This window comes from Neovison vison, chromosome 5 (genome assembly GCF_020171115.1).
Source record: "Neovison vison isolate M4711 chromosome 5, ASM_NN_V1, whole genome shotgun sequence".
NCBI classification, from domain to species: domain Eukaryota; kingdom Metazoa; phylum Chordata; class Mammalia; order Carnivora; family Mustelidae; genus Neogale; species Neogale vison.
This window is the reverse complement of record NC_058095.1, coordinates 87,399,774-87,423,322: the sequence shown is the minus strand read 5'-3', so window position 1 is coordinate 87,423,322 and position 23,549 is coordinate 87,399,774. Positions and strand designations below refer to the sequence as shown.

The window sequence follows — 23,549 nt, the reverse complement described above, 5'->3', positions numbered from 1 at the left end:
GTAGAAAGAGTATTGCTGTAGGTATGGTGAGATCTGGATACCTGCACAGTATCAACTTAGGAAGTCATTTAGCCCGTTTTTCAACTGTAAGAGGAGAACATTGGTACCCTCTTCCTTCATGGACTTGGTTGCCTTAAGCTGTTATGAGGCACAAATGTAGTAACATTTAAAACCCCTTTGTAAACAGTCTAAGTGACCCCATTACCTGATTACAGAAGGCATTTAAAAAATATGATAACCTTAAAAAAGTGCTCTGTTCTCTTTTTGCAAGGAGCTAGCAGTGGTGGTGAAGGTGGCTCTGTCTCATTCAGGAGTTAGATCTTATCATTAGAGGGACAGTTTTAATAACCACCTTTTAAATTCGAAATGAGGCAGTTTTGGTCTTTTTTTTTTTTTTAATGGTCAATTTTTATACTTTGGGGTGAATTTGTTTCTGGCACTAAGAAAATTTGTTACCATATGCCCATGGAGAATATTTGATTTCATGTTAAATTATAAGAAGCAAAACTAAACATCACTATTAAGAATTTAAGGGAGGCTTCATCTTTACTGCCTTGAGATTGTCCAGCATTTAGAAATTAGATTTAGAAAGCCATTGTATTAAACTAGTCACCTGAAATAATTTGAGTCTGGTTTTTATGGCTTATGCCTTAACTACATTAATTAGGATTCCATCATTTTCATCTGACTTTCTGTTGTAATTCAGTTGTCATTCTGTACTAGTTGGGAAATAGTTGATCTAAGTTTTAAGTATTTTATTAGAGTGTATTTGTTTATACAACTCTTTCCTTTTTAGAGTATGTATTTTATGAAGTACTATTGCTTTGTTATGATTTGAGCTTGTTTTAGAATACTTTTGTTTTCCTGATAAAAATTTCTAAAGAATAGTATTGCTAGTTCTGGCTGTGCTTTTAAAATCAGTTTGGGTTTTGAGACATTAACTATTTAAAAGGTTGAGTGCATGTATTATAAGCATAATCTAATCATTAATGTACTGCAAAGCCCTGTGTTACATTAATGTTTACATCTAAACTTCACAGAAAATCTTTCAACTCCTTACTCAGTTGCCACCAGCACAGAAGGGTTAATTCCTCTAAGAAGACTTCTCATACAAGTGGCAGTCAATCGCAATTCAGAATTTTTCACATTCTTATTTAGGGATAATATGTCATTTTTATACAGTGGGTGATATTCTGATAAAGGGGAGACTTTCTCTTTGATGCTTCCCTTCTCTGGCCTCTTAAAATTCTTCCTTCCCACTTAAGTTTTATGTTGCTTGTTTTTCCCCATTTCTTTCTCTTCTACACTTTTATTTTTATTCTAGGTTTACTTTTCCGCTCTTCTCTCTGTGTGTGTGTGTACACACGCGCATGTGCGTGTTCATGTTGCATGCCTGTGCATTTTATCAGAAGACTTTTAGACTTCAGAAGTCTGGCACTTAAGGTTTTGCTAGTTTGGTCTGGTCGAATGTGTGTTCCCAAATCCTGCAAGTTCTGTTCTTGTTTAAGAAATACCTCCAACCAGTGAGAGATTGGTTCAACACTTCTGGGACTAACTTTGTAGCATTCTTCTATCCTTCCCTCAGAGAGAAATGGATTTCTTTAATTTCTTATCTCAGAAGTGGTTGAAACAAAACAAAGTGAAACCCGAGACTTATTGTTGTTTGGTGTGCCTATGTATCATTAAGCAGACTCTGGAGCTTCTATTGCCTGTGCTTTAGACAGAAATCTTTAAGGCTAGAGGTAATTGTATATAGTAGCTGAATATCTCAGCCTTGACTATTATGGTTTTAGTATTCCTCTGAAAATATTTTTGATCAGAATGTAGTGCTCTGCCTCTCATTATTTACTTCAATTTATTTCACCTCTCATTATTTACTTTAACTATTGTCTTCATGGTTCTGTGTAGTTTCAGATGGCTGACATGATAGAAATTAATTTTATTTACATAATTATTATTAAAGAAAGTTACTGTGGTGGGAAGTGAAAGCTTCCTGCCAAAGTGGCCCAAAATAATTATCTAGACAGTGTCCTGGTCAGTGGAGAATCATCCTACAAGTATCAGAAATTCCAAGTCAATTGTGATTTCCTCATGAAGACTTTGCAATTTCGAGCATCTTTAGAGCAGAGAGCAAGAATAAGAGCTTGTTTATCCAAGTGAAGTCCCAATCTTCTGCTGCTGGCTTCTAGAGTTCCATAGAGCTTCTGAACATTTATATTACGTGTACATACAGTTTATGAAGGCTAATCATAAGTTTTACGAGAAGGTATAATTCATTAGGTTAGGAAGATTCCTCTTTTTAAATTTGGAATTCAGCTTTCTTTTTTTCAGATCCTCCATTCTTAGAGACAGCTTCTTATGGGAGTAGTAATTTAGCTATGCCTATTTAATATCAAACAGAGGTATCTAAGAGTTATCTTGGAAACTTTTGAATGTTATTCACCTTCTGCAGTTATTTCTTCCCCCAACCCTTGCAAAAAAAGGAGGAGGAGGCAGGAAAAATGAATTGGGTATAAGCACAAACAGTTAGAAATAAGGATGTTTCATTGCTTATGAAAACAAGAAGGTATTTGCTTGGTCTCTCTTCATTGGCATATGCCTTTAGGGGCGGGTTAGTATCGCTCAAGAAACATTTACCAGCCATGCTTATTGAATTTCTTCTCTTAATCTCTTGGTTCATCAACACTTTCTTTAGCTGTAAAATGCAGAAAATGAATTAGATGATCTTCGGAATAGTATTTCCAAAATTCTGTGAGTCCGTAAGATTTTGCTTCTTTGTTAAAACTCATAGTTAAGGATTTCAGGTTTCTTGTCCTTAAAATTTTTACCATTGCAATAGAAAATGAAATTAGGCCATCAATCATCATTCAGTTTCAGGAAGAGGTTTATAATAAGAGACTACTTAACTTACCTTTATGAAGCAGTACCATATTTCTCCTTAAGTGATCTAAATAGATAGAGCTAGTTTCTGTTTCAAATCCTCTTTGAATAAAACATGGTTCGTTTGTTTTTTACTCCGAGAACTTTAAACATCTTTTTATAATAAGTTTACATTTTTGGAAGCTGTTGCTTTATTTATTGATAATTTTTTAAGGTTTCTAAATTTTTGTGAGTTCTGATTATCATCTCAATTAGAATTCATGTTAAGATAGCATGGAATAATCAAACTTAAAAAGAAGAACGTCCAAATTGGTTCCTCTTATTAGTTTTTATAGGTTCAAAACTCATATGTAGTAGTCTAAATTGATAGGAATTTATGTAGGGTATACCTTTTCTCATGCATTTTTATAGCTTATTGTGTCAAGATCACTTACAAGATTTTTAAATGACCTAAGCTTGAGTAGGAGAGAAAATGATGTGCCTGACTATATCTTCATGCTCTTCTAATAAATTCTTGAAGGTGCCATTCTATGCCTAGAGTTAATTTCTCATGGCTTTCAGATACTCATGTCTAGTGATCTTGGCAAATAACCTGCAATCTAATCATAGACTTTTCATGGATTTCACATGATGGTTATTTTTTAGGACTTCACAAAATTTCTACTTTTTCTTGACTTCATTTTGACTGTTTCTCCCTTTTGATAATGCTGTTTGGAAACTGATTGTAGTGGTATTGGTGAAAGAAAGAAAAAATAGAAGATTAAAATATTTCTTACGGATGTTAATTTTCTATTTTTTCTTTCCCTCCTGATTTAGTTTTTAGTTCAGAAACTATAACTTGCTAGTTAAGGATGGGTTTTTCTAAGTGTAGCTTTGGAATTTTACTCAGTTTGAACAATATTGCAATCAGAAAATTCACAAGAACTTCTCACCTTGTGTAAATGTGACTCATTTTTGTTTTCTTTTTTTTTTTTTTAACATTTTGAGAAAAGTAAGCTGAGCGTGATAGTGTTAATTTCTGAACTTGCTATTGGAGATGGGCCATCCTGCTGAAAGCTCAGTCACTTAACAAATATTTTAACAGCATGGCTCATCACAAATAGTGATGTTCAAAGACTAGATTAAGATATTTTGCAGATACAAAGCTCTATTTTGCACAGGGTGAGAATCTCTTAGGAAATTTTCTGATTGCTTTATATTTTTATTTTTATTTTTTTTAAAGCTGTGTTATTTTTTAGTTCTTCATGCTTTGGAAGTAACAGTTGAAGAGAGGTGAGGAAAGTTTGTGAAAATTGTGATCAGTGATTAGCTGCCACCTGCCTGGGGTGTCTTCTGAGAGGAACTAACCTCTTTGTGGTGCTAGAGCAAGGTCACTGGATTAAAAAAAGAACAGGTAACCATCTTATTCCTTGTCTGAAAAGTTCTGTTTTTAAATTAATAAATGCAAAATGTTCAAAGGAAGATGAACTGCTGTTTAAAGAAAGTTTCTAATTTTCTCCTCAGAAACAAGTAAAGTGGACTATGTCCTCCTTCAAGCTGCCACAGCCATAATGGAAGCAGTTGTCCGAGAGTGGATTCTCTTGGAAAAAGGTAGCATCGAGTCACTGCGAACATTCCTTTTAACATATGTCTTACAGAGGCCTAAGTAAGTATGTGGTGGAGGTACTGCTAAAATACTTATGCTGTGCTTCTCTCTTTCTCTGTTTTTTTAATGATGATGATGTTTATGGTTAAGCTCTGTTTGGAACTCCTATTTTAAAAATCACATGGTTGTGAGTTGTTTTTGGTACTTAATGAAATACTACTTTTTCTTTATGCTTACAGTACTAGGTTTTGTTTCTTTGAAAAGATGATGCTGGATGTTAGGGATTTTTTTTTTTTAAGAATTTATTTATTCATTTGACAGAGAGAGACACAGCAAGAGAGGGAACACAAGTAGGGGAAGTGGGAGAGGGAGAAGCAGCAGCCTTCCTGCTGAGCAGGGAGCCCGATGTGGGGCCGAATCCCAGGCTCATGACCTGAGCTGAAGGCAGAACCTTAACGACTGAGCTACCCAGGTGCCCCGGGTGTTGCGTTTTTTTTTGATGTTGGTTTAGTTCCAAAGATTTTGATTATAAATAAAAGTTGATCTTGGGCTCAAATGAAAATACTTTGTTCTTACTTGTTCTTTTGGTACTTAGTAAGTATTATAAGACATAGGTGAGTGTCCTAAGACAGGTGAAGAGGGAACCATCTGTGTTATGTATATATGTACATAGAAATGCACGTTAATAAGGCTGTAGAAGAGAAGGAACCAAATTTTAATAGTTTCTTTTGGAAAATGGATCAGTTTTAAGAAATGGGGTAAAAGTAAGTTTTCTTTTTGTGTCATACACGTTCTGCCTGAATATTTTATAAGATTTGTACATTCATTGCCTATATGACTTTTTTAATGTGATGAAAATTGTCAGTCACACTATTTGGGGGAGAAATTCATTTACCAGGGTGCCTGGGGGGCTGTTAGGTTAAGCATCCGACTTGATTTCAGTTCAGGTTTTGATCTCAAGGTTATGAGTTCAAGGCCCGCATTGGGCTCCATGCTGGGCATGGAGCCTACTTAAAAAAAAAAAAACGAAGAAGAGAAAAGAATGCATTTACTACTTACCTTTTTTTTTTAAAGTCCCCCAAACACCAAGTTGTCTTTTGAGAAGAGGCAGTGCACATTGTATGTATGCCATTTGCATAAATGGACAATTGAATTCGAGGAAAGTGTTATGTAATCAGAAATGTTGGTAATTAGGAATTTCAATTAGTGGCATTAAACATACATAAAGCTTTAAAAGTAGAACATACATTTGTTCCTACTGATTGTTCACTAGCAGTCTCTGAATTCATAATATTTAATAATAATTACTGGCACAAATTTAGCACACAGTTAAATGCTGGTTGCTTTACATATGCAAGAATGCATGAGAGAAAAAAGGCAAGATTTACTTAGCCTATAAACATTACAGGTGTAATGGGTAATGTTTTCTATAGATGAGTGAATATAGATGTGTGTAAAGGGAGAGTTTGGCTTGTTTTTCCCCGTTTTAATAGCATAAGGAAAAAATTGACCAGTTTTCAAACCTTTCTCTTCTCCTTCACACTGGTTTTCTTTATTTAAATTTTAATTTGTGTGATATTATGAGGCCATTTGGGTGTGATATGATATTGTCTTGCCCTGGGGCTGCTCATTGATCCCACCCTCCCCACTTGGGAACCACTGAAATCTGAACCACACACTTAATATGTGGTAGACTTAGAGAGAGAGAGAGAGAGTGTGTGTGTGTGTGTGTGTGTGTGTATACACATGCTCACATGTGATCTCTTGTATTATCCAAGAATAATCTCACTCTTATTTTTTTTAAAGGAATTTATTTATTTATTTGAGAGAGGGAGAAGAGAGAGAACAAGCACAGAGGGAGAGGGAGAAGCAGCCTGCCTGCTGATGCCCGCTGAGAGCTTGTTGGAGGGCCTGATCCCAGAACCCTGAGATCATGACCTGAGCTGAAGGCAGACACTCAATTGACTGAGCCACCCAGGCGGCCCCCACATAATCTCATTCTTAAATAATTTTCATTAGTTCAGAAGCTATTTTGGAGCTGATTGTAGGGTTCTACATTGAAATGGTTCACTTACATATTTTCTCCCAAACCGTTTAAAAACAAAACTCTCAGCGAAATTGAAAGAAGAGTACAGTAAACACATACATACTCTTTTCCTAGTGGGGATTCAGTTAACATTTTGTCACATTTGATTTCTCTTATATATGTGCATTCCCCCCCACCAACCACCTGAAAGTATGCCACAGAAATCGTGGTACTTCATCTTTAAATGTTTGAGCATCTCTCCTGAGAGCATAATCTCAATACTCTTGATATAATTGACATATCTGTGTTAATCTAATGTAATTCTGATTCTACATTTTCATTTCCCCAGTTGTCTGAATTATGTTATTGATATCCTTTTTCCTTTATGTTACTTGTTTGATCCAGAATTTAACCACAGATTATATGTTGTATTTAGTTGTCATGTCTCTTCAGTCTCTTTTAATCTGGAATAATTCTACCCTTCTTTTGTTTCTCATGACACAGCCATTTTTGTCTCATAGAATTTCCTACAGTATGGACTCAAGTCAAATGAAAACCATTGGTATACTGCATAGGTAGAATACTATGAATATCGTGTTCATAATGTTACATACTTCTCATTTGGTGCACAGAATTTTTTCTGTTTTTTTCCTCCTATTTGGGATAACATTTGCATAGAGTAAAATGGAAGGTACACTTGACAGTATAGCAGAGTGGTTCAGAAAGGGACTGATTTCCACTTCTGCCACTCTGCACTGGCAGATTACCCTCTTTGTGCATTAGTTTTTTTAATTGTTGTTTAATTAACTATTAGAGTTAATACTACTTTACTCAAAAGATAGCTGTGAGGATTAAATGTATGTATTTCTGTGAAGGTGGTTTATAGGAAGCCTTGCATACTGTAAGGATCAACAAACGTTAAACATTATTATTTATTTTCCTATTAACTTACAATTTTTGCCAATGGACTTCCTTCAAACTTGCTTTACGGGGGCTCCTGGATTGCTCAGTTGTTGAGCATCCGACTCTTGGTTTTGACTCAGCTCATGATCTCAGGGTTGTGGGATCAAGCCCTGCATCAGGGTCCCTGCTCAGTAGGGAGTCCGCTTGGAGATTCTTTCCCTCTATCCCTCCCCGCAATTATGTACACACACGTACACACACCCTCAAATAAATAAAATCAGCTTTATGTACATTTCCTAGGAGTAATCAGTGTATTTGAAATTATTGTGTTGCTCCAAAAGTACAGAAATTCACTTTGATCAATTCATATTCTTCCACGTATTAGGATCTCTGCATTTATTTGTTTAATGAATAATTCAAGTCTGTATTTTGAAGGAATGCTTTTCACTTCAGTCTTGACAGGGAAACATGTTTGTTTGTAAATGCCCAACTGTGTTGGGGGAGTCCTCCTTAGTAATGGCCCCTCAACCATGTTCAGGGAATGTTTTTGGAGAAAGTGGTATCACAGTCTTGGCAGAGGACATCAACATTTAGAGGCCAGGAAGTGCATGTGCATTGTGCCAGGAATTGAAAGAAGCTCAGTATTTCTGCAGTTTGGAGTGTGTGTGGGTGGGGGGAGATGTAGAGAGGGCAGCAGATACCTGACCATGAAGGGCCCCAATCGGGACACTTTCCAGGGCTAAAGAAAACACTATTTGTAAGTAATGGTGTGAGACAACAGGTAAATTGGGAGTGTTCAAAGAAAGCTGGGCAGGATCCCACTGCTTATAAGCCATATTAAGGAATTTGGAGTTTATCCCAAGGGCACATGGTTGTCATATCCTATGGCATTCTAGAGTCTGGATTACAAAGTTCAGAGTTAGTTTTCTGAACCTTACCTTTAAGAAGAGATTGCAAAAAGACAGATCTCTGTTTCCTTGTGGTCTAATAGACTTTGTAGAATGCCTCCACTTGTGATCAGTCAGTGCTTCTGCCATCACACTGAGGAGCACAGTTTAGATAGGAAATTTAAAAAAGTTTTTAAAAAATTTGTATGTGTCCATAATATATCATGAGCAGCTAGCATGTTGCCTTTTCATATTATAGGGAATGAATTTAAGATTATACTATTGGTTGGAGATGGATATAGATCAGAATTTCTTTTAATTGACAGAATCATAAGCTGGCTCTTAAAGAACTGACTTGCATCTATTGAACACTGCCTAAAGCAGCTAACACTTATCTAGCACTTAGTATGCACTGGACATAGTTTTAAGAATATTTAATCCTAGTGACAACCCTGTTCTGTTTACCCCCTTTGAACAGATGAGAAAGCTTGAGGCTGTGAATCTATCTTGCTTAGGGTCACATAGCCCGTAAAATAATGAGTGCAGATTCAAATCCAGACCTTACGGCTTTGGACACTGTGCATAACCAATAGGCTATACTACCCTCATATATAAGCAGTGCTATTAGTAGCTTCAGACATAGTGAGAAATTCGGGAGTATCTTTATAGTAGATTCACATAAAGATTTTTCACAAGGATTTTTATGTTTTACAGCCTCCAAAAGTATGTTCGGGAACAGATTCTATTAGCAGTAGCAGTAATTGTAAAACGAGGATCCTTAGATAAATCAATTGACTGCAAAAGCATTTTTCATGAAGTCAGCCAGTTGATAAGTAGTGGCAATCCCACTGTGGTAAGTACGATATCTGTATTTATAAATATTTAAAATTTTTATTTTGTATGACGTAACAGTAATGAAATCTGTGTTAAAGAACAAGTGCACAGTCTAAAAATCAAGCAATTTTCATTTGTTCATATTTTCTTTAAGTCCTTTGTGTTTACATACTATTGATAATAGAATACTTCGCTTTTTCCTTTGACTCTGTTTTTCCGTGTTGGCATTGTTCATAATCATCATTTTAATGGTATAAAATACTATAAGCCATTACACTGTAATATTCTTAAACGTTTCTTTTCTGTTGAGTGTTTTTCCTCATTTAATAAACTGTTGACAACTACTAATGATAATAGAAATGTTTGAATAGAAAAGTTCCGAGCCTCGCCCCCCGCCGCGCTGCCCCACCGTCTGGCCCCGCGGACCCACGAATGGACAGATCCACGCACGCACGAAAATCTGCCCCGCTCCTGAGAGCGCCATGTCTGGTTCCTCCAGCGTTGCCGCTATGAAGAAAGTGGTTCAACAGCTCCGGCTGGAAGCCGGGCTCAACCGCGTGAAGGTTTCCCAGGCAGCTGCAGATCTGAAACAATTCTGTCTGCAGAATGCCCAACACGACCCCCTGCTAACTGGTGTGTCTTCAAGTACGAACCCATTCAGACCCCAGAAAGTCTGTTCCTTTTTGTAGTAAAATGAATCTTTGGGGGCGCCTGGGTGGCTCAGTGGGTTAAGCCGCTGCCTTCGGCTCAGGTCATGATCTCAGGGTCCTGGGATCGAGTCCCGCATGGGGCTTTCTGCTCGGCAGGGAACCTGCTTCCTCCTCTCTCTCTCTCTGCCTGCCTCTCTGCCTACTTGTGATTTCTCTCTATCAAATAAATAAATAAAATCTTTAAAAAAAAATAATAAAATGAATCTTTGGGATGGTTTTCTAGACCACTTTTCATGAACCAGTGACTATTCAAAGGAGAACTAAATTTGAAGCCTGTACAAAAAGCTTATCCCTGTAACACGTGCCATACTATATAAACTTTTACTTTTGTCAGTCCTTAACATCTACCTCTCTGAATTCTCATAAATTTCTATTTCATAAGGGTAATTGTTTTATATACACTGGCAGCAGCATACAATAAAATACTTAGTATATAAAAAAAGAAATGTTTGAATAAAATATAAAATGATATGTCAATGATATATAACAAAAATTATTTAAATGTTGCTGTACTAAGGAATCAAGGTATGCTTTGACCACCAGGTGTTAATTGAACACATTTGAGATCCCTTTTTCTTGACTTAATTACTCTGGGGAACGTGTTTTTTTTTTTCCCCTTTCAGTATTCTGTCTACCTTTTGAGAACTAGTCATGCCAGAGAGTGACTGGTGGTAGCCTCCTGTCAGAGGCAGGAGTTGGAGTTGGTGTTAGTGATCAGCTGTGATCTGTGGTTAGAACTTTTGACTGTTACCAGCTGAAGGATATTGTGGAGTTGGGTTTGGTAATACCTGGCTCTTCTGATTTTCATGTGTAAATCTTGAAATGTTTTGGGTGGTTTTTCATTTTACCAATATCTTTATTAATCATTGGGAAGATACCTATGTGAGGCTATATACCTTAGAACTTCTTATGAATTACTTTACATCTTCAGTGGCCCCTCAGGGAGTGGTACGATTTTAATAATGTATTTGATGTATGAGGTTAGGGTATAGGTACATTTTTGGAGGACTCTAACATTGTCACTTACTTTTTATAGTATCTTGGATCTCCTGCCCCTCACACCTCTTACCATAAGCAGATGCGCACTCTTCTCTTTGCTCTAGTCATCTGTCCCCCACTGTGGCTTGGATCGCCAGCCTGATATACCAGGGTCTCAACTGAAGGACTGCAAAAGGAAGTTGTCAGGACTTTGGAACTTCCTCTATATGCCCAAAGTATATTTTGTTTTTCCTTTGGAATACACCAGTGGTTATATGTCTGTTCTTTTTCCTTAACAACTTTATTGAGGAATAATTTACTTAATGTTACCTTATTCATTTAAAATGTACACTTCCATAGTTGTGACAGCTGAGTATGAACTACCATCACAGAACAGATAGAGAACAATTTTGGTTGTGTAGATACCATGTTCTTTGCCATTTTTGCCTCAGATTTCTTAAAGTACTGCTCTCCAGTAGAACTTTCTTTGTTGATGCAAATGTTCTGGATCTCTACTCCAATATGTAGCCACTATACCAGACACATGTGGCTTTTGAACATTTGAAATGTGGCTGGTGTGACTGAGGAACTGAATTTTTATTTTGTATTAGTTGAAATTAGTTAAACAGAGCTTGTGGCAACCATATTGGACAGTGTAGTTCTAGAGACTTAGATAATCCAAAGGTCTAATTTTATGTTTTTTTTTCCCCACTTATTCTTAGTATAGGAAAGTTTTACATAAAACTGACAGCTTCAGAAATGTGCATGTGTGAATCATTACATTTTAGGAATCATTTTGGCTTTTGTTTTATGTAGTGCAAAACTCTCTTGAAAATAGTCCTCAAGATTCTGTGTAAAATTTTTAGATAAAAATGATTGGGAAGCTACTTTTTAACTGTGTTAATCTTTATACTTTCAGAATCTCTGTTGGTAGACATGGTCTCCATTTTTGATGATGAGCTTTGCTCCTGTCATGCTGATGCCTCAGGGTTGCCTACATTAGTTGTGTAATGGTAATCTTGTTATTTGCATGGATTTTTGTTCACATTTGTTGCCTAACTAATGGCCATGTGTGCAATCCAGTGGTGGCGGTCATTGATATCTGATGGGAAAGTAACTAGCCATAAGTGGTAGGGAAGGGGTATATGCGCTCCAATGTTTATAACAGCGTTATCGACAATAGTCAGACTATGGAAAGAGTCCAGATGTCCATCAACTGACGAATGGATTAAGATGGTGTGTGTGTGTGTGTGTGTGTGTGTGTGTACACGTACACACACACACACACACACACACACCCCATGGTATATTACTTAGCCATCAAAAAGAATGAAATCTTGTTGTTTGCAGTGACGTAGATGGAGCTAGAGTGTAATTATGCTAAGCAAAAAAGAGCAAGATTTCACTCATATGTGGAATTTAGGAAACAAAACATGAATATTTGGGAAGGGGGAAAAAGAGGGAAGCAAACCATAAGAGACTCTTTTTTTTTTTTTTTTAAGATTTTATTTATTTGAGAGCGAAACAGTGAGAGAGAGCATGAGAGGGGAGAAGGTCAGAGGGAGCAGACTCCCCATGGAGCAGGGAGCCTGATGTGGGATTCAATCCCAGGATTCTCAGATCATGACCTGAGCCAAAGGCAGTCGCTTAACCAACTGAGCCACCCAGGCGCCCCCCATAAGAGACTCTTAACAATAGAGAATAAATAGGGTTGATGGAGGGAGGTGGGTGGGGGGTGGGCTAAATGGGTGATGGGTATTAAGGAGGGCAGTTGTTATGATGAGCCCTGGGTGTTAATGTAAGTGATGAATCACTGAATTCTCCCAAAACCAATATTATTCCACTATATGTTAACTAGCTAGAATTTAAATAAAAATTTGGAAGGAAAAATAAAGTAGTAGGGAAAAGGTTTAGAACTAAAGCTACTGCTTAGAAATGTTATCCTAGACCCTGCTGCTCTGAATCAAGTTACTCTTCATATTTTTAGATTCTACTTGAGGATGTATTGTTTTACTTGCTAATCTGCAGTAAAGGAGTCCAGCTCATTGTGATTGACCAGGATTTAACCTTCAGGAAATTAACTAGTAATTCTGGGATCTATATGTTTATGACTAATGCTTTTTCCCTTGTTGATTTGGTGATCATGTTAGCCTAGGATTTCAGTGTTAAGGTAGAATTTCTGTATCCTGTCCTCATCCCCTACTAGTAGTTGCTTGGCTTCGGATACTGAAGGCACAGGAATTGCATTCTCTTTCTTCCCCCTTGGGTAATTTGACCCACCACAAAAAGTAGTCCCAATGCAACCTGGCATTTGGATCTTTTTGAGCCACTGAAATAATTGACGTTCTAAGAATGATTGGAACAGATATAACTGTTTAGTTAGAGAACATTTTGCTCTGTTCACAGTGTGTGCATTCTGAGAATAGTGGGTAAATTTAATATCCTCATGAAATATTCCAAAACAGGGTTGCTGGGGGGAGGGGGGTTGGGAGGAGGGGGGTAGGGTTATGGACATTGGGGAGGGTATGTGCTTTTGGGTAAATTGGAAGGGGAGATGAACCATGAGAGACTAAGGACTCTGAAAAACAATCTGAGGGGTTTGAAGTGGCGGGGGTGTGGGAGGTTGGGGTACCAGGTGGTGGGTATTATAGAGGGCACAGCTTGCATGGAGCACTGGGTGTGGTGAAAAAATAATGAATACTGTTTTTCTGAAAATAAATAAATTGGAAAAAAAAAAGAAATATTCCAAAACAAAGTGTTTTTTTTTTTTTAAGTTGAATTTCTACTAACAAGATTAAGAACTTAAAGTAGTGGAGAGTGAGTAGTGAGAGGTAGAATTTAGTTTCAGGATTGCTGGATGAATTTACTTCAGTGACCACACTGGAACATTAAACTAGAAAAGTACTCCTACAATTACATGACAAGTTAAATGCCCACCATGCCACCATGTGGCCATCCCGATTTGTCCTTGCCTGGTAGTTTAAAACTAGCTCATTTGACAGGTCTATAAAAATGAGGTTAAGACCAGTACAAACAACATTTTAATATATTTTCTTCTCTTTATTTTCTTCTGAGACTAAGAATTTGTGGGAATGCTGTAAGAATTTACTTAACAGTTTCTTAATCTCAGAGACAGAATTATTAGTGGGAGGGAGGGTAAAGTAGAATGTTAAAATCAGAACACTGAAACTTTCTTCATGAGAATAATTTTAAGAGCTATTTGAAAAGGAGAGCTGACTGATCGTTTTCTATAGATAAAAGAGTTGATCTCATAAATTATTTAGTTTACTAACTTTCCCATCATACCTCTTCTAGAATAATGTTCCCATCAACCTTCACTGGTCAGAAACTGAATGTAGTCTGGCTTTCCCACGTCCCTTTTATATTTTGTGGTGGTCCATCCCCTTTACTAAAGTACATGTTCAAATAAGTTTTGGGGCAGTATGGTATAATAGAATACCGATTCTGATTATGGATTCACATTTAGGCTTAAATCACAGCTCTTCTATTTATTGTCTTACCAACTTGTACAAATTATTTACCATCTCTAGGCCTTGATTTACTAATACTGTGTGTAAAATAAATGTGATTAATGTCCATTTCTGGGACTTCCCAGGCAAGGAGAGACGATGTTAAGTAAATTAGTAAGTAAGCATTCAACAAATGTATGTTTTATCTTCTAGTGATCTAACACCTTTGCTTATAGAACTTTGGGACATATGCTCTAATAGATTATCTCTTTTAATGGAAATAATACTTTTTAAGTGTTGAAATTAGAGGAAAATATTTGTCCTTTTATTCATGAGTGGAACTAATTGTATATTTTTAAAATTATATATTTTTTAAAAATCCAGGGCGCCTGGGTGGCTCAGTGGGTTAAGCCGCTGCCTTCGGCTCAGGTCATGATCTCAGGGTCCTGGGATCGAGTCCCGCGTCGGGCTCTCTGCTCAGCAGGGAGCCTGCTTCCTTCTCTCTCTCTGCCTGCCTCTCTGTCTACTTGTGATCTCTCTCTGTCCAGTAAATAAATAAAATCTTAAAAAAAATAAAATAAAATAAAAAAATCCAACATAATAACTTTCCTTTAAATGCTTTTAGGAGGTTTCTTACAGTGTTCATTCTTTACAGATAGTAATAAAGTATTTCCTAAGGAGATTATATTTTTTAAAGATTTTATTTATTTATTTGTCAGAGACAGAGGGAGAGAGAGCGAGTTAGAGGGAGAGAGAGCGAGTGAGCAGAGGCAGACAGAGGCAGAGGGAGAAGCAGGCTCCCTGCCAAGCAAGGAGCCCGATGTGGAACTCGATCCCAGAACCCTGGGATCATGACCTGAGCCGAAGGCAGTGGCTTAACCCACTGAGCCACTCAGGCGTCCCAGGAGATTATATTTTTTAAATACAGTCCATTTTCCAGGTGTCATGATGTATTCTTAGAGTAATTGTGTTGGTACAATTATTAAATAATATGTTGTTTCCTGCCTGTCTTTGTGGACAGGCTGTTTTCCTTCTATGGTTATAAAGGTTGTCATGGTTACTTCATCTTGGTTTGTAATTGTATCAAACTCACTCTACTAATTTGAAAGGGATAGGCCTGGAGACTTCAGTTCCTAAGAAAATTAGCTAAGTTTTTTTATTTTAAATTAATATTTAAGCTAAATATTTAATCTATTTAATGTTTATTTCCTTTGAAAGTAGTAAGCATATGTTAAATCACTTTTAAAGCTGTTTAATTTAGCATTTAAGCCTCCTGTCTTCCTCTTTGCCATGCTAGAGAGAAGTGGGTGAGAAATTCACTTATCTACAGCAGTGCTGCCCCTGGATATGATAGCCAGCCTAATCTCTCTTATCACAAGTCTCATTGATGTTTGCTTAGAAGAGCAGCTGGAAGTCTGCTTTATGTATGGCAACCTTTCATAAAGTTTATTCTTGGTAATAAATCTCCTGGGGTAAGAGCCAGGCTATTATAAGAGACAATCCTCTCTCTGAACAAGAGTATTTTATTTTGTCAGCTGGAGTTAGTATTTGAATATCTTGTGCTTATGACAGTAAGCTGGTGAGTAAGGCAAGTGGTCTCTGAAGGGTATTTTTACACCATCATGAAATAATTGGCTTTCACTGGAAATGAGAATGCTGCTGTAGGATTGTGATGTGAAGACAACAGTTACTTAAGTTGTTAGTGAACTTAACTCGTGAATTTTTAGTAGTTCAGTGAAAGAAAACATTAAAACTCATTTATAATGTTAAGACCTCATTGAATTTCTTCTATTGTACATATTTACATTTTCTTTTTGAAATTTATTAACTGCTAAAAAATGGTGAAAACATCATGTATTCGTTTTCTACTTGCCTTTTGTTAATATGGTATTAGGTGTAGAAGTGAATGTTGATTCATCAATTCAGCTACGATTTACTGAGCATCTGCTATATTGCTTTAATGCTTTAGTTATAGCTTTCTTTTTTTAACCATTATCTTGTAGTTTTAATTTGATGCAATGTACTTAATAATCAAGAAATAGAACAAAAAAGCCAAAATATGTATTTTTTATGATAATGATAAAAATACTGTTGTTTGACCTTATCAAATCATAAGCTGCTACGTATACATAATACTTCTACATGCATTATCTAATTGGAACCTTTGGACAGTCATATGAATTAGGGCAGAGGGTGTTAACCCCTTTTATAGATGAGAAAACTGAGGCTAAAATAGATGAAGCGATTTGCCCTCAAGTTACTTGAAGTGGTAAATCTCGAAGTGTTAAAACCCAGATTTTCTGATTTCTTTGTCAAAACAGGAAGATCCTTGTACTAGATTCCCTAAAAAGTCCCATAGAGTATTTTCATTTAGAGTTTATTTTAGACATAGTTTTTAAAAATTTTATTATTTGGTTTCTAACTTGCTGAAAACAAAAATGATCAATTTAAGACTACGTGTTAGTGCTAGTCAAATTGCCAGCAACAGTGAGTGATAGGACACCAACAAAGGATGGTGGAGAAAACCTGGGGCAAACATAAATCAAAAAGCATTGAGTCTGGTGTCATTTGGTCAAAGGATGTTAAGCATCATATGTTTTAGTAGATTCCAAGTATTCTCTTTATTACAACATCTTATAATAATTGCCTTAGAAATAATTCATTTGAAAAAATTTATGTGAAGGAAGTCGCATTAAAAATAAGATACTAAATTCTCTATGATCTTGGATAAATGAGACATTACTGTGTTAACCTCATGCTGCTAATATTTGTACAAGTGATATTTTATACTGGTCTAATCACTGCTAATTTTAGCTTGACAGTCTTATAGTATACTAATCAGTTCACTTTGATCTGTTTTCATTGAAATTCACCACTTTAAATTATTTACAACAGCTTTTGTTTCTGACCCTCTTAAATATCAGAGTCCCTGTCTCTGGTCAGAAATAATATCTAGCCCTGACTATGACAAAGGGCCAAGAGGCAACACTTGAAAGTACTGGTCATTAGAGAGGGGTTAAGAGGTAATACCCTTGGGATGACCATTGAGACCTGAAAGTCTGAAACAGGCAGACAGGAATCTTATACATGTGTAAGAAAAGGAAAAACTCATTATCTCTCAGAGGCAGATTTTATGCTTTTCCCCTGCTTTCCTCTTTGTCCTGAGAAGGAGTTGTCCTCTTTTTCCCATAGGATATCACATTTGGCTTGCTTCCCTAGTTACCTTCATAACAGTGCACTGCAGCTGCTGTGAAGGTAACTTGATTTTAATGAGATTTAATTGATAATCAAATATCGAAAATGAGCAGTCATGTTAGGAAATGAGTCCTGGACACAATGTGATATGTGAGCTGTGAATAGGGAAAAATAATTGTTTTGATAATGTATAGAAGTGCTTTGCCTTACTGCGCTACAATCAGTGCTTAATTATTCATTGTTCTTGAGGAATTTTTATTAATCTGGCACCTTTGAGCCCTAGTGGTGTGGAATATTGAATGTACATAATGTTAATCTCAAATCCTTACAGGGTTTCCAAATTAAGGAGCAATTAAACTGGTATCTTTTAATGATGAGACTATCTTACTGAATTTTAGTTCTTTGAAAACTGGTAATTTTAGGTAGGTTAACACCAGAATGTTTGGTTTCTGATAATACTTGTAACCATGCTGCATAATACATTTTTGGGTATTTCTTACATTTTTTATTAGTAATTTGAAAAGAACTTACTTTAAAAAATTTTGTCTTTTTATTTCATAAGTATAAAGTGGAAAAAGGAATACAAAACAATACATACAGGTGATAGTAATGATATATAAATGATGTATGCCTATGAATGAAAAAATTAGAAAACTGAACGGATGTTCAGAGTAGTAACCTCTCTATGGTAGGATTGTGAGCAGTTTTTCTTTGTGCTTTTCTGTACTTTCTAGTTTTTCTAAGATTAAGATAAAGTATTTTTATAGGAAGAAGTTAAAAACAATATTATGTTCAGAGAATTGAGTCTATAATAAGACTCTGTTTTGTTTTTAATTATCATTTGTTAAGAATGTAATTTTCTGGGGCGCCTGCCTCAGTGTCTGCCTTTGGCTCAGGTCATGATCCTAGGGTCCTAGGATTAAGCCCAGTGCCCTGTGTTGGGCTCCCTGCTCAGCAGGGAATCTGCTTCTGCCTCTCCCTCTGCTCCCCTTCCCCACCCCGCTTGTGCTCTCTTTTCATGCTTTGTTTCTCTCAAAAAAAAAACACCTTTAAAAAAAAAAATGAATGCACTTTAAGGGTGAAATTTACTTCAGTAACATAAAAGTTTGCTCTTTTGGAGAGATAATCTTTATTGCTGCTTATGAAGCCATCCTAGCCCCTTGTGGCTCCTTGTTTATCTGGTGATGTTTGTAGTTAAAGGAGACTTTTATTTTTAAAAATTCTCTTTGGGGTGCCTGGGTGGCTCATTTGGTGAAGCATCTGACTCTTGCTCTCAGCTCAGGTCTTGGCCTTAGGGTCATGGGTTCAGGCTCCTAGTTGGGCTCCATGCTGAGAGTGGCACCTACTTTAAAAAATGATAAAAATTCCTTCCTTTTTCCAAGTAACATTAGCTTCATAAAGTCTTCAGCTTTCATTGTTTTACCTTTCTTCTTCACTCATTTTTTCATATCTTGACCAGACACATGCATGTACTGCATTCTTAAGAAATGTTTATTTCACATAAAAATAAAGCTTCATTGTGAGTACAGGTTGTTTCATTAATTAGAGGTGCGTTACTGAGAATTTGAATGTGGAAATCATTCTAAAATAAGCCATTTTGTGGTGAATAGAGGTTGACATTAATAGTTTGGGAATTTATAAATACTTGTGTATACTTTTACAGATAATAATTTAAGAATGATAAATTTGTGTTTAATGAGAGCTTCTGGGTTCATAATGTTCTGTTCACTGAAATCTTATTTAGAAAGGATGAGATAAAAACTAAGGTTAAAAGACCTAAAATATAGGGTGCTATAAAATGTTTACAGAATCAGAGGATCTTGTTTTAGATTTCTGTGTGCTAACTTTTTGCTTTGAATTTTATTAATTTGAACTTAATACCTACTTTCTCTACTAAAGCCTAGGTATATTAAAAACTATGTTCATAGTTGGTCCCAGTGTTATTTAAATGTATCTGTGAGGTTTTGGTTCCTTGCATTTTAATTATTTAACTATTTTAAAAGAAACCTATTTTTTAAAATACGATTTTCTTAACTGGAAAAAAAAAATGATGGGATTGTACTAGTGAGTTTCCAAGAGTCTGTTAATGTATAAAATGAATTGAGTATGTAACAGACTATTTTTTCTAGGAGAGGTTTTTAGTGCTTCATTTTTCAGACCAGGTTTCTTTCTCCATGTGCCTCGGGCAGTTAAGCTTACACAATTCTCTTGATGATTTGGGGACATTTTTATATTAAATGTATTTTAAAGTAAAATTAAAAAGTGAATGTGCATGTGTGTGTTTGTGTGTATGTGTGTGTATGTGTGTTTAAACCAGGCATATTAAGAGTACTTTTACCATTGTTGAAGGCAGCTTGGTCTATACCCCCAGATTCCTGAAGGAATTTGCATGTATTCTTTATTGTTAGGGCCTTCCGGTGTGGCAAAGTCTAAGAAACTGCTTGAATGGATGGGCTGGTGGTGCCATCCATAAATAGTAGTTATACAGTCATGCTTATTTTAACTGAGATTAAGAGACAAATACGAATTTAATTCTTTTTTTACAGTTTTTAGAAGAAAGTTTCAGACATCTGCAAAATTAGACATGTAGTATATTGGTCATCCATGTAACCGTGATTGAGCTTCAGCAAATATCACCTCATGCCATTCTTTAGGAATTTAATTTTATGTATATTTGCTCAGATTTGCCAAGATAAGCATCTGTAAGGTCAAGGTACTGACATCAGAAGCATTTCTGAACAAAGATGTTGCAGTTGGTGGGTGGGTATGACTGTGTTCAGCTGTTGTATAAGCTTGCATAAATAGTATCATCTTGACTTTAATCTTTCCGTTGTTCAGAGGTAGTGTGCATATTTCTGCTTAACCCCTGGAAACTTGCCAAAATCATTTGTATCCTCTCCATCCTTGTTACCTTGACCCTGAATAGTTTGTGAGTAAAAGCAGTAAGTTGATGTTAGGAGCCTGTTGAACTAGAAGAGATTGTGCTGAGTGAAATAAGTCAAGTAGAGAGTCAATTATCATATGGTTTCACTTACTTGTGGAGCATAAGGAATAACACGAAAGACATTGGGAGATGGAGAGGAGAAGTGAGTGGGGGGAAATCGGAGGGGGAGACAAATCAAGAGAGACTGTGGACTCTGAGAAACAAACTGAGGGTTTTGGAGGGGAGGGAGGGTGGGGGTTTGGGTGAGCCTGGTGGTGGGTATTTCGGAGAGCACATATTGCATGGAGCACTGGGTGTCGTGCATAAACAATGAATTTTGGAACACTGAAAAAAATTAAATCAAAAAAATAAAATCACTAGAAACCTGTTTAGCGTACAAAGGAATAAAACTCTTACCAAAGAACTCTAATGTTTAAGTCCAAGTCACAAAAAGAGATTTTAGAATTTGACCATGTTGTTCTACTATAGGGGATAAATACTTTGAGAAACTTCTGAGAGACCAAAAGTTCTCAGAAGCTAACCTTTCTATCACCCTGGTTCACCATTGTTTCCTCCAACCAAATATTACACTTCTTGTGATGGCCTAAATTTTTGCAAAAACGAAACAAAAAAGGGAACATCTTCATTTTCAATTTAAAAAACTTCTGAGAATAATCTCGTTAATGTTTTGGATGCTGTAAAATCTGTTTCGCTTTACAAACATGAGAACATAGACTCAGATAGACCTGAGTTCAGATCTTGGCTGGCCTTACTTACTTTATACACTTTATAAACATGAGAACATAGACAGACCTGAATTCAGATCTCAGATCTCTTAATTACTTATCCTCTCCAAATCTCACTTGTTCAAATGTAAAATGGGGATATGGATTGTTGCGTGAAGTAAATGAAATAATACATTTAACTTTGGTTATCATGAGGTGTAATTTGCTCTCTATGATTGAATAGATGTATATCCTGAGTTAAGTCGTGGATGGATTTGTATAGCTGAAATCGGGGAAGTACTATTTATAATTACTAGGATAGTTACAAAGGAGAGCTAATTTTTACTTTGTCATAACTAGTTTTCTGACTAGTAGGTATAAGATCGAAAGATATAATAGAAGATCTAGAGATATAATGGAAGATCTAAAGATAGAAAATGTTCTCTGAAAAAATACTGTATTGGAACAAAGCATTGGAAAAAAATCATGCCTTACGGTTTGTTTCTTACCAAATAATTACAGCAAACTCTGGCCTGTTCTATTCTAACTGCACTATTGAGTGAATTCTCAAGTTCAAGTAAAACTAGCAACATTGGACTCAGTATGGAATTCCATGGTAACTGCAAAACAGTTTTTCAGGTACTGGTATTTTTATGTTTTATTAGATTGTTAACATTTTACTATCTGTTCCTAATGGAGTGAGAACATTTATTTTATCTAATTGAATGGTGGCCTGTACTTGAAGATTTGTGTTATGATTTCATAGCATTTAATAAAGGATAAAGATAAGATAGGATAAAGATTTGGCAAACATAGTTGACAATTTTAGATTTCTTATTTAATTCTAGTCTTTAAAAAAAAGGAAATACCACTCCAAAGATCCTTAGATTACTTATTTTGTTCTTATTGCATTTAGATGTAACTAATTCAATTGGTAGGATTTTGCTGGCCTTAAAATAGGCCTGGCAGAATGCCAATGAGGGCCATGTATTTAAAATGTTATTGCAGATGGTGTGGGCTCTTTGTCTCATATGTATTGTTTGGCTCTGAAGTAAAGTTATGTGAAGGCATTGGCTTAAATCCGAGGACTCTGCACTAAACAACTGACCCATCCAGCTCTCTAGTAGTTTTCAAAGACTGAGCTTCTTTATGGAGTAGCATTTATATTATAGTAGATGCATTCAAACGGGTGTTACTTGAAAGCATACTTGTGATATATAAATTATGAGCAGGCCTGAAAATGGAAAATGTTCTTAAAGAGGTAATTTTTTCCTTGAAAATTTTAAGGTTTTTGTTTATTTCATTTTATGGTTCTTAAATGGTATACATTTTGAATAAGCTTTTGATTGAAAAATACATGTGATTTATTTATTATAGGAAGAAGACCTTCGACAGATCTTCATGTTAACGGTTGAAGTTCTTCAGGAGTTCAGCAGGCGGGAAAACCTCAATGCTCAGATGTCTTCGGTATTTCAGCGTTACCTTGCACTCGCCAATCAAGTCTTGAGCTGGAACTTTCTTCCTCCAAATTATATCCTTTTTTTTTTTTTTTCCCAATTTATTTATTTTCAGAAAAACAGTATTCATTATTTTTTCACCACACCCAGTGCTCCATGCAAGCTGTGCCCTCTATAATACCCACCACCTGGTACCCCAACCTCCCACCCCCCCGCCACTTCAAACCCCTCAGACTGTTAACAACTGAAGAGTTTGTGGTAATTTTCATAGATGACTTAATTTTGGCTAAAAGACTTCATCTCTGTAGATTTGTAAAGCATGTTGTTGAAAAAAAATGAGCTTTTTTAGAAATGGAATTAATTTTTTTTTTCATTTTCCTGTACACAGTGCAGTGGACTACTTAGAGGTTTCAAAATTTCATTTATAACTTTGTAGAAGAGAGTCAAATAAATGGAAGCATTTAGTGGATAAGGGTGTTATTGCTAACTAAGGAATAGCAGTGTTCCTTAGGAAGGAAAAGGAAGAAGGTGGGAAGCAAATTTTTGTCAAGAAACTGAATCATTTCCTCCATCTAACATGTGATTACATTGGATTTTTTTGGCTGACTTTCCTTAAGTCTAATTTGGCATTCTCTAATTTGATCTTTATGGATGCAGATGTAAATATTAAGGTAGTGGTATGTTTATTCTGTGAAGACCTTTTTTAATGTAAAAATATTAAACTTTTATTTCTAGATAGTTATGAATAATACAAAATAAGTTTAAATGGGTTATGTTGTATGTACGTGTGTGCTTTTTTAAAAATCAATTACTGAAGTTGAAAAATTTGTATTTCTGAGTTTAAGGTTTTTGATTTGCTTTCTAGAACATTTGCTGCCTATTGATAGATTGAAAGCAGTAATAGCTGGTGTCTCTTCATCTTTATCATAATTGAATCAGACAAATCTAGGTTCAGTTCTTAGTTGATGTTAAGCAA

At 35.9% G+C, this 23,549-nt stretch overlaps 2 protein-coding genes and 1 pseudogene across 3 annotated transcripts; 2 read left to right on the top strand and 1 right to left on the bottom strand.

The window, feature by feature from the left end:
* LOC122906946 overlaps positions 1–23,549 on the bottom strand; it is a 441,004-nt pseudogene that overhangs the window by 284,572 nt on the left and 132,883 nt on the right.
* LOC122907408 (exportin-4-like) lies at positions 4,182–23,465 on the top strand. Its single transcript, XM_044250284.1, has 5 exons — positions 4,182–4,525; positions 8,996–9,134; positions 21,639–21,755; positions 22,494–22,583; positions 23,439–23,465. The coding sequence occupies exons 1-5, from the start codon at positions 4,431–4,433 to the stop codon at positions 23,463–23,465; spliced, it is 468 nt and encodes a 155-aa protein (XP_044106219.1). The 5' UTR covers positions 4,182–4,430.
* LOC122906945 (guanine nucleotide-binding protein G(I)/G(S)/G(O) subunit gamma-5) lies at positions 9,531–10,166 on the top strand. Of its 2 annotated transcripts, none has more exons than XM_044249454.1 (2): positions 9,531–9,808; positions 10,024–10,166. In XM_044249454.1, exon 1 carries the CDS (start codon positions 9,598–9,600, stop codon positions 9,802–9,804), a length of 207 nt encoding a protein of 68 aa, XP_044105389.1. In that variant the 5' UTR covers positions 9,531–9,597; the 3' UTR covers positions 9,805–9,808; positions 10,024–10,166. The 2 variants fall into 2 exon arrangements, with proteins under 2 accessions (XP_044105389.1, XP_044105390.1); XM_044249455.1 differs by having other exon boundaries at positions 9,531–9,814; positions 10,030–10,166.

Coding starts and splice junctions, on each gene's coding strand:
- LOC122907408 (XM_044250284.1), top strand. CDS start 4,431: ATGGAAGCAGTTGTCCGAGAGTGGATTCTCTTGGAAAAAGGTAGCATC. Junction 4,526..8,995: donor TATGTCTTACAGAGGCCTAA/GTAAGTATGTGG, acceptor TATGTTTTACAG/CCTCCAAAAGTATGTTCGGG. Junction 9,135..21,638: donor GTAGTGGCAATCCCACTGTG/GTAAGTACGATA, acceptor AAATAATTACAG/CAAACTCTGGCCTGTTCTAT.
- LOC122906945 (XM_044249454.1), top strand. CDS start 9,598: ATGTCTGGTTCCTCCAGCGTTGCCGCTATGAAGAAAGTGGTTCAACAG.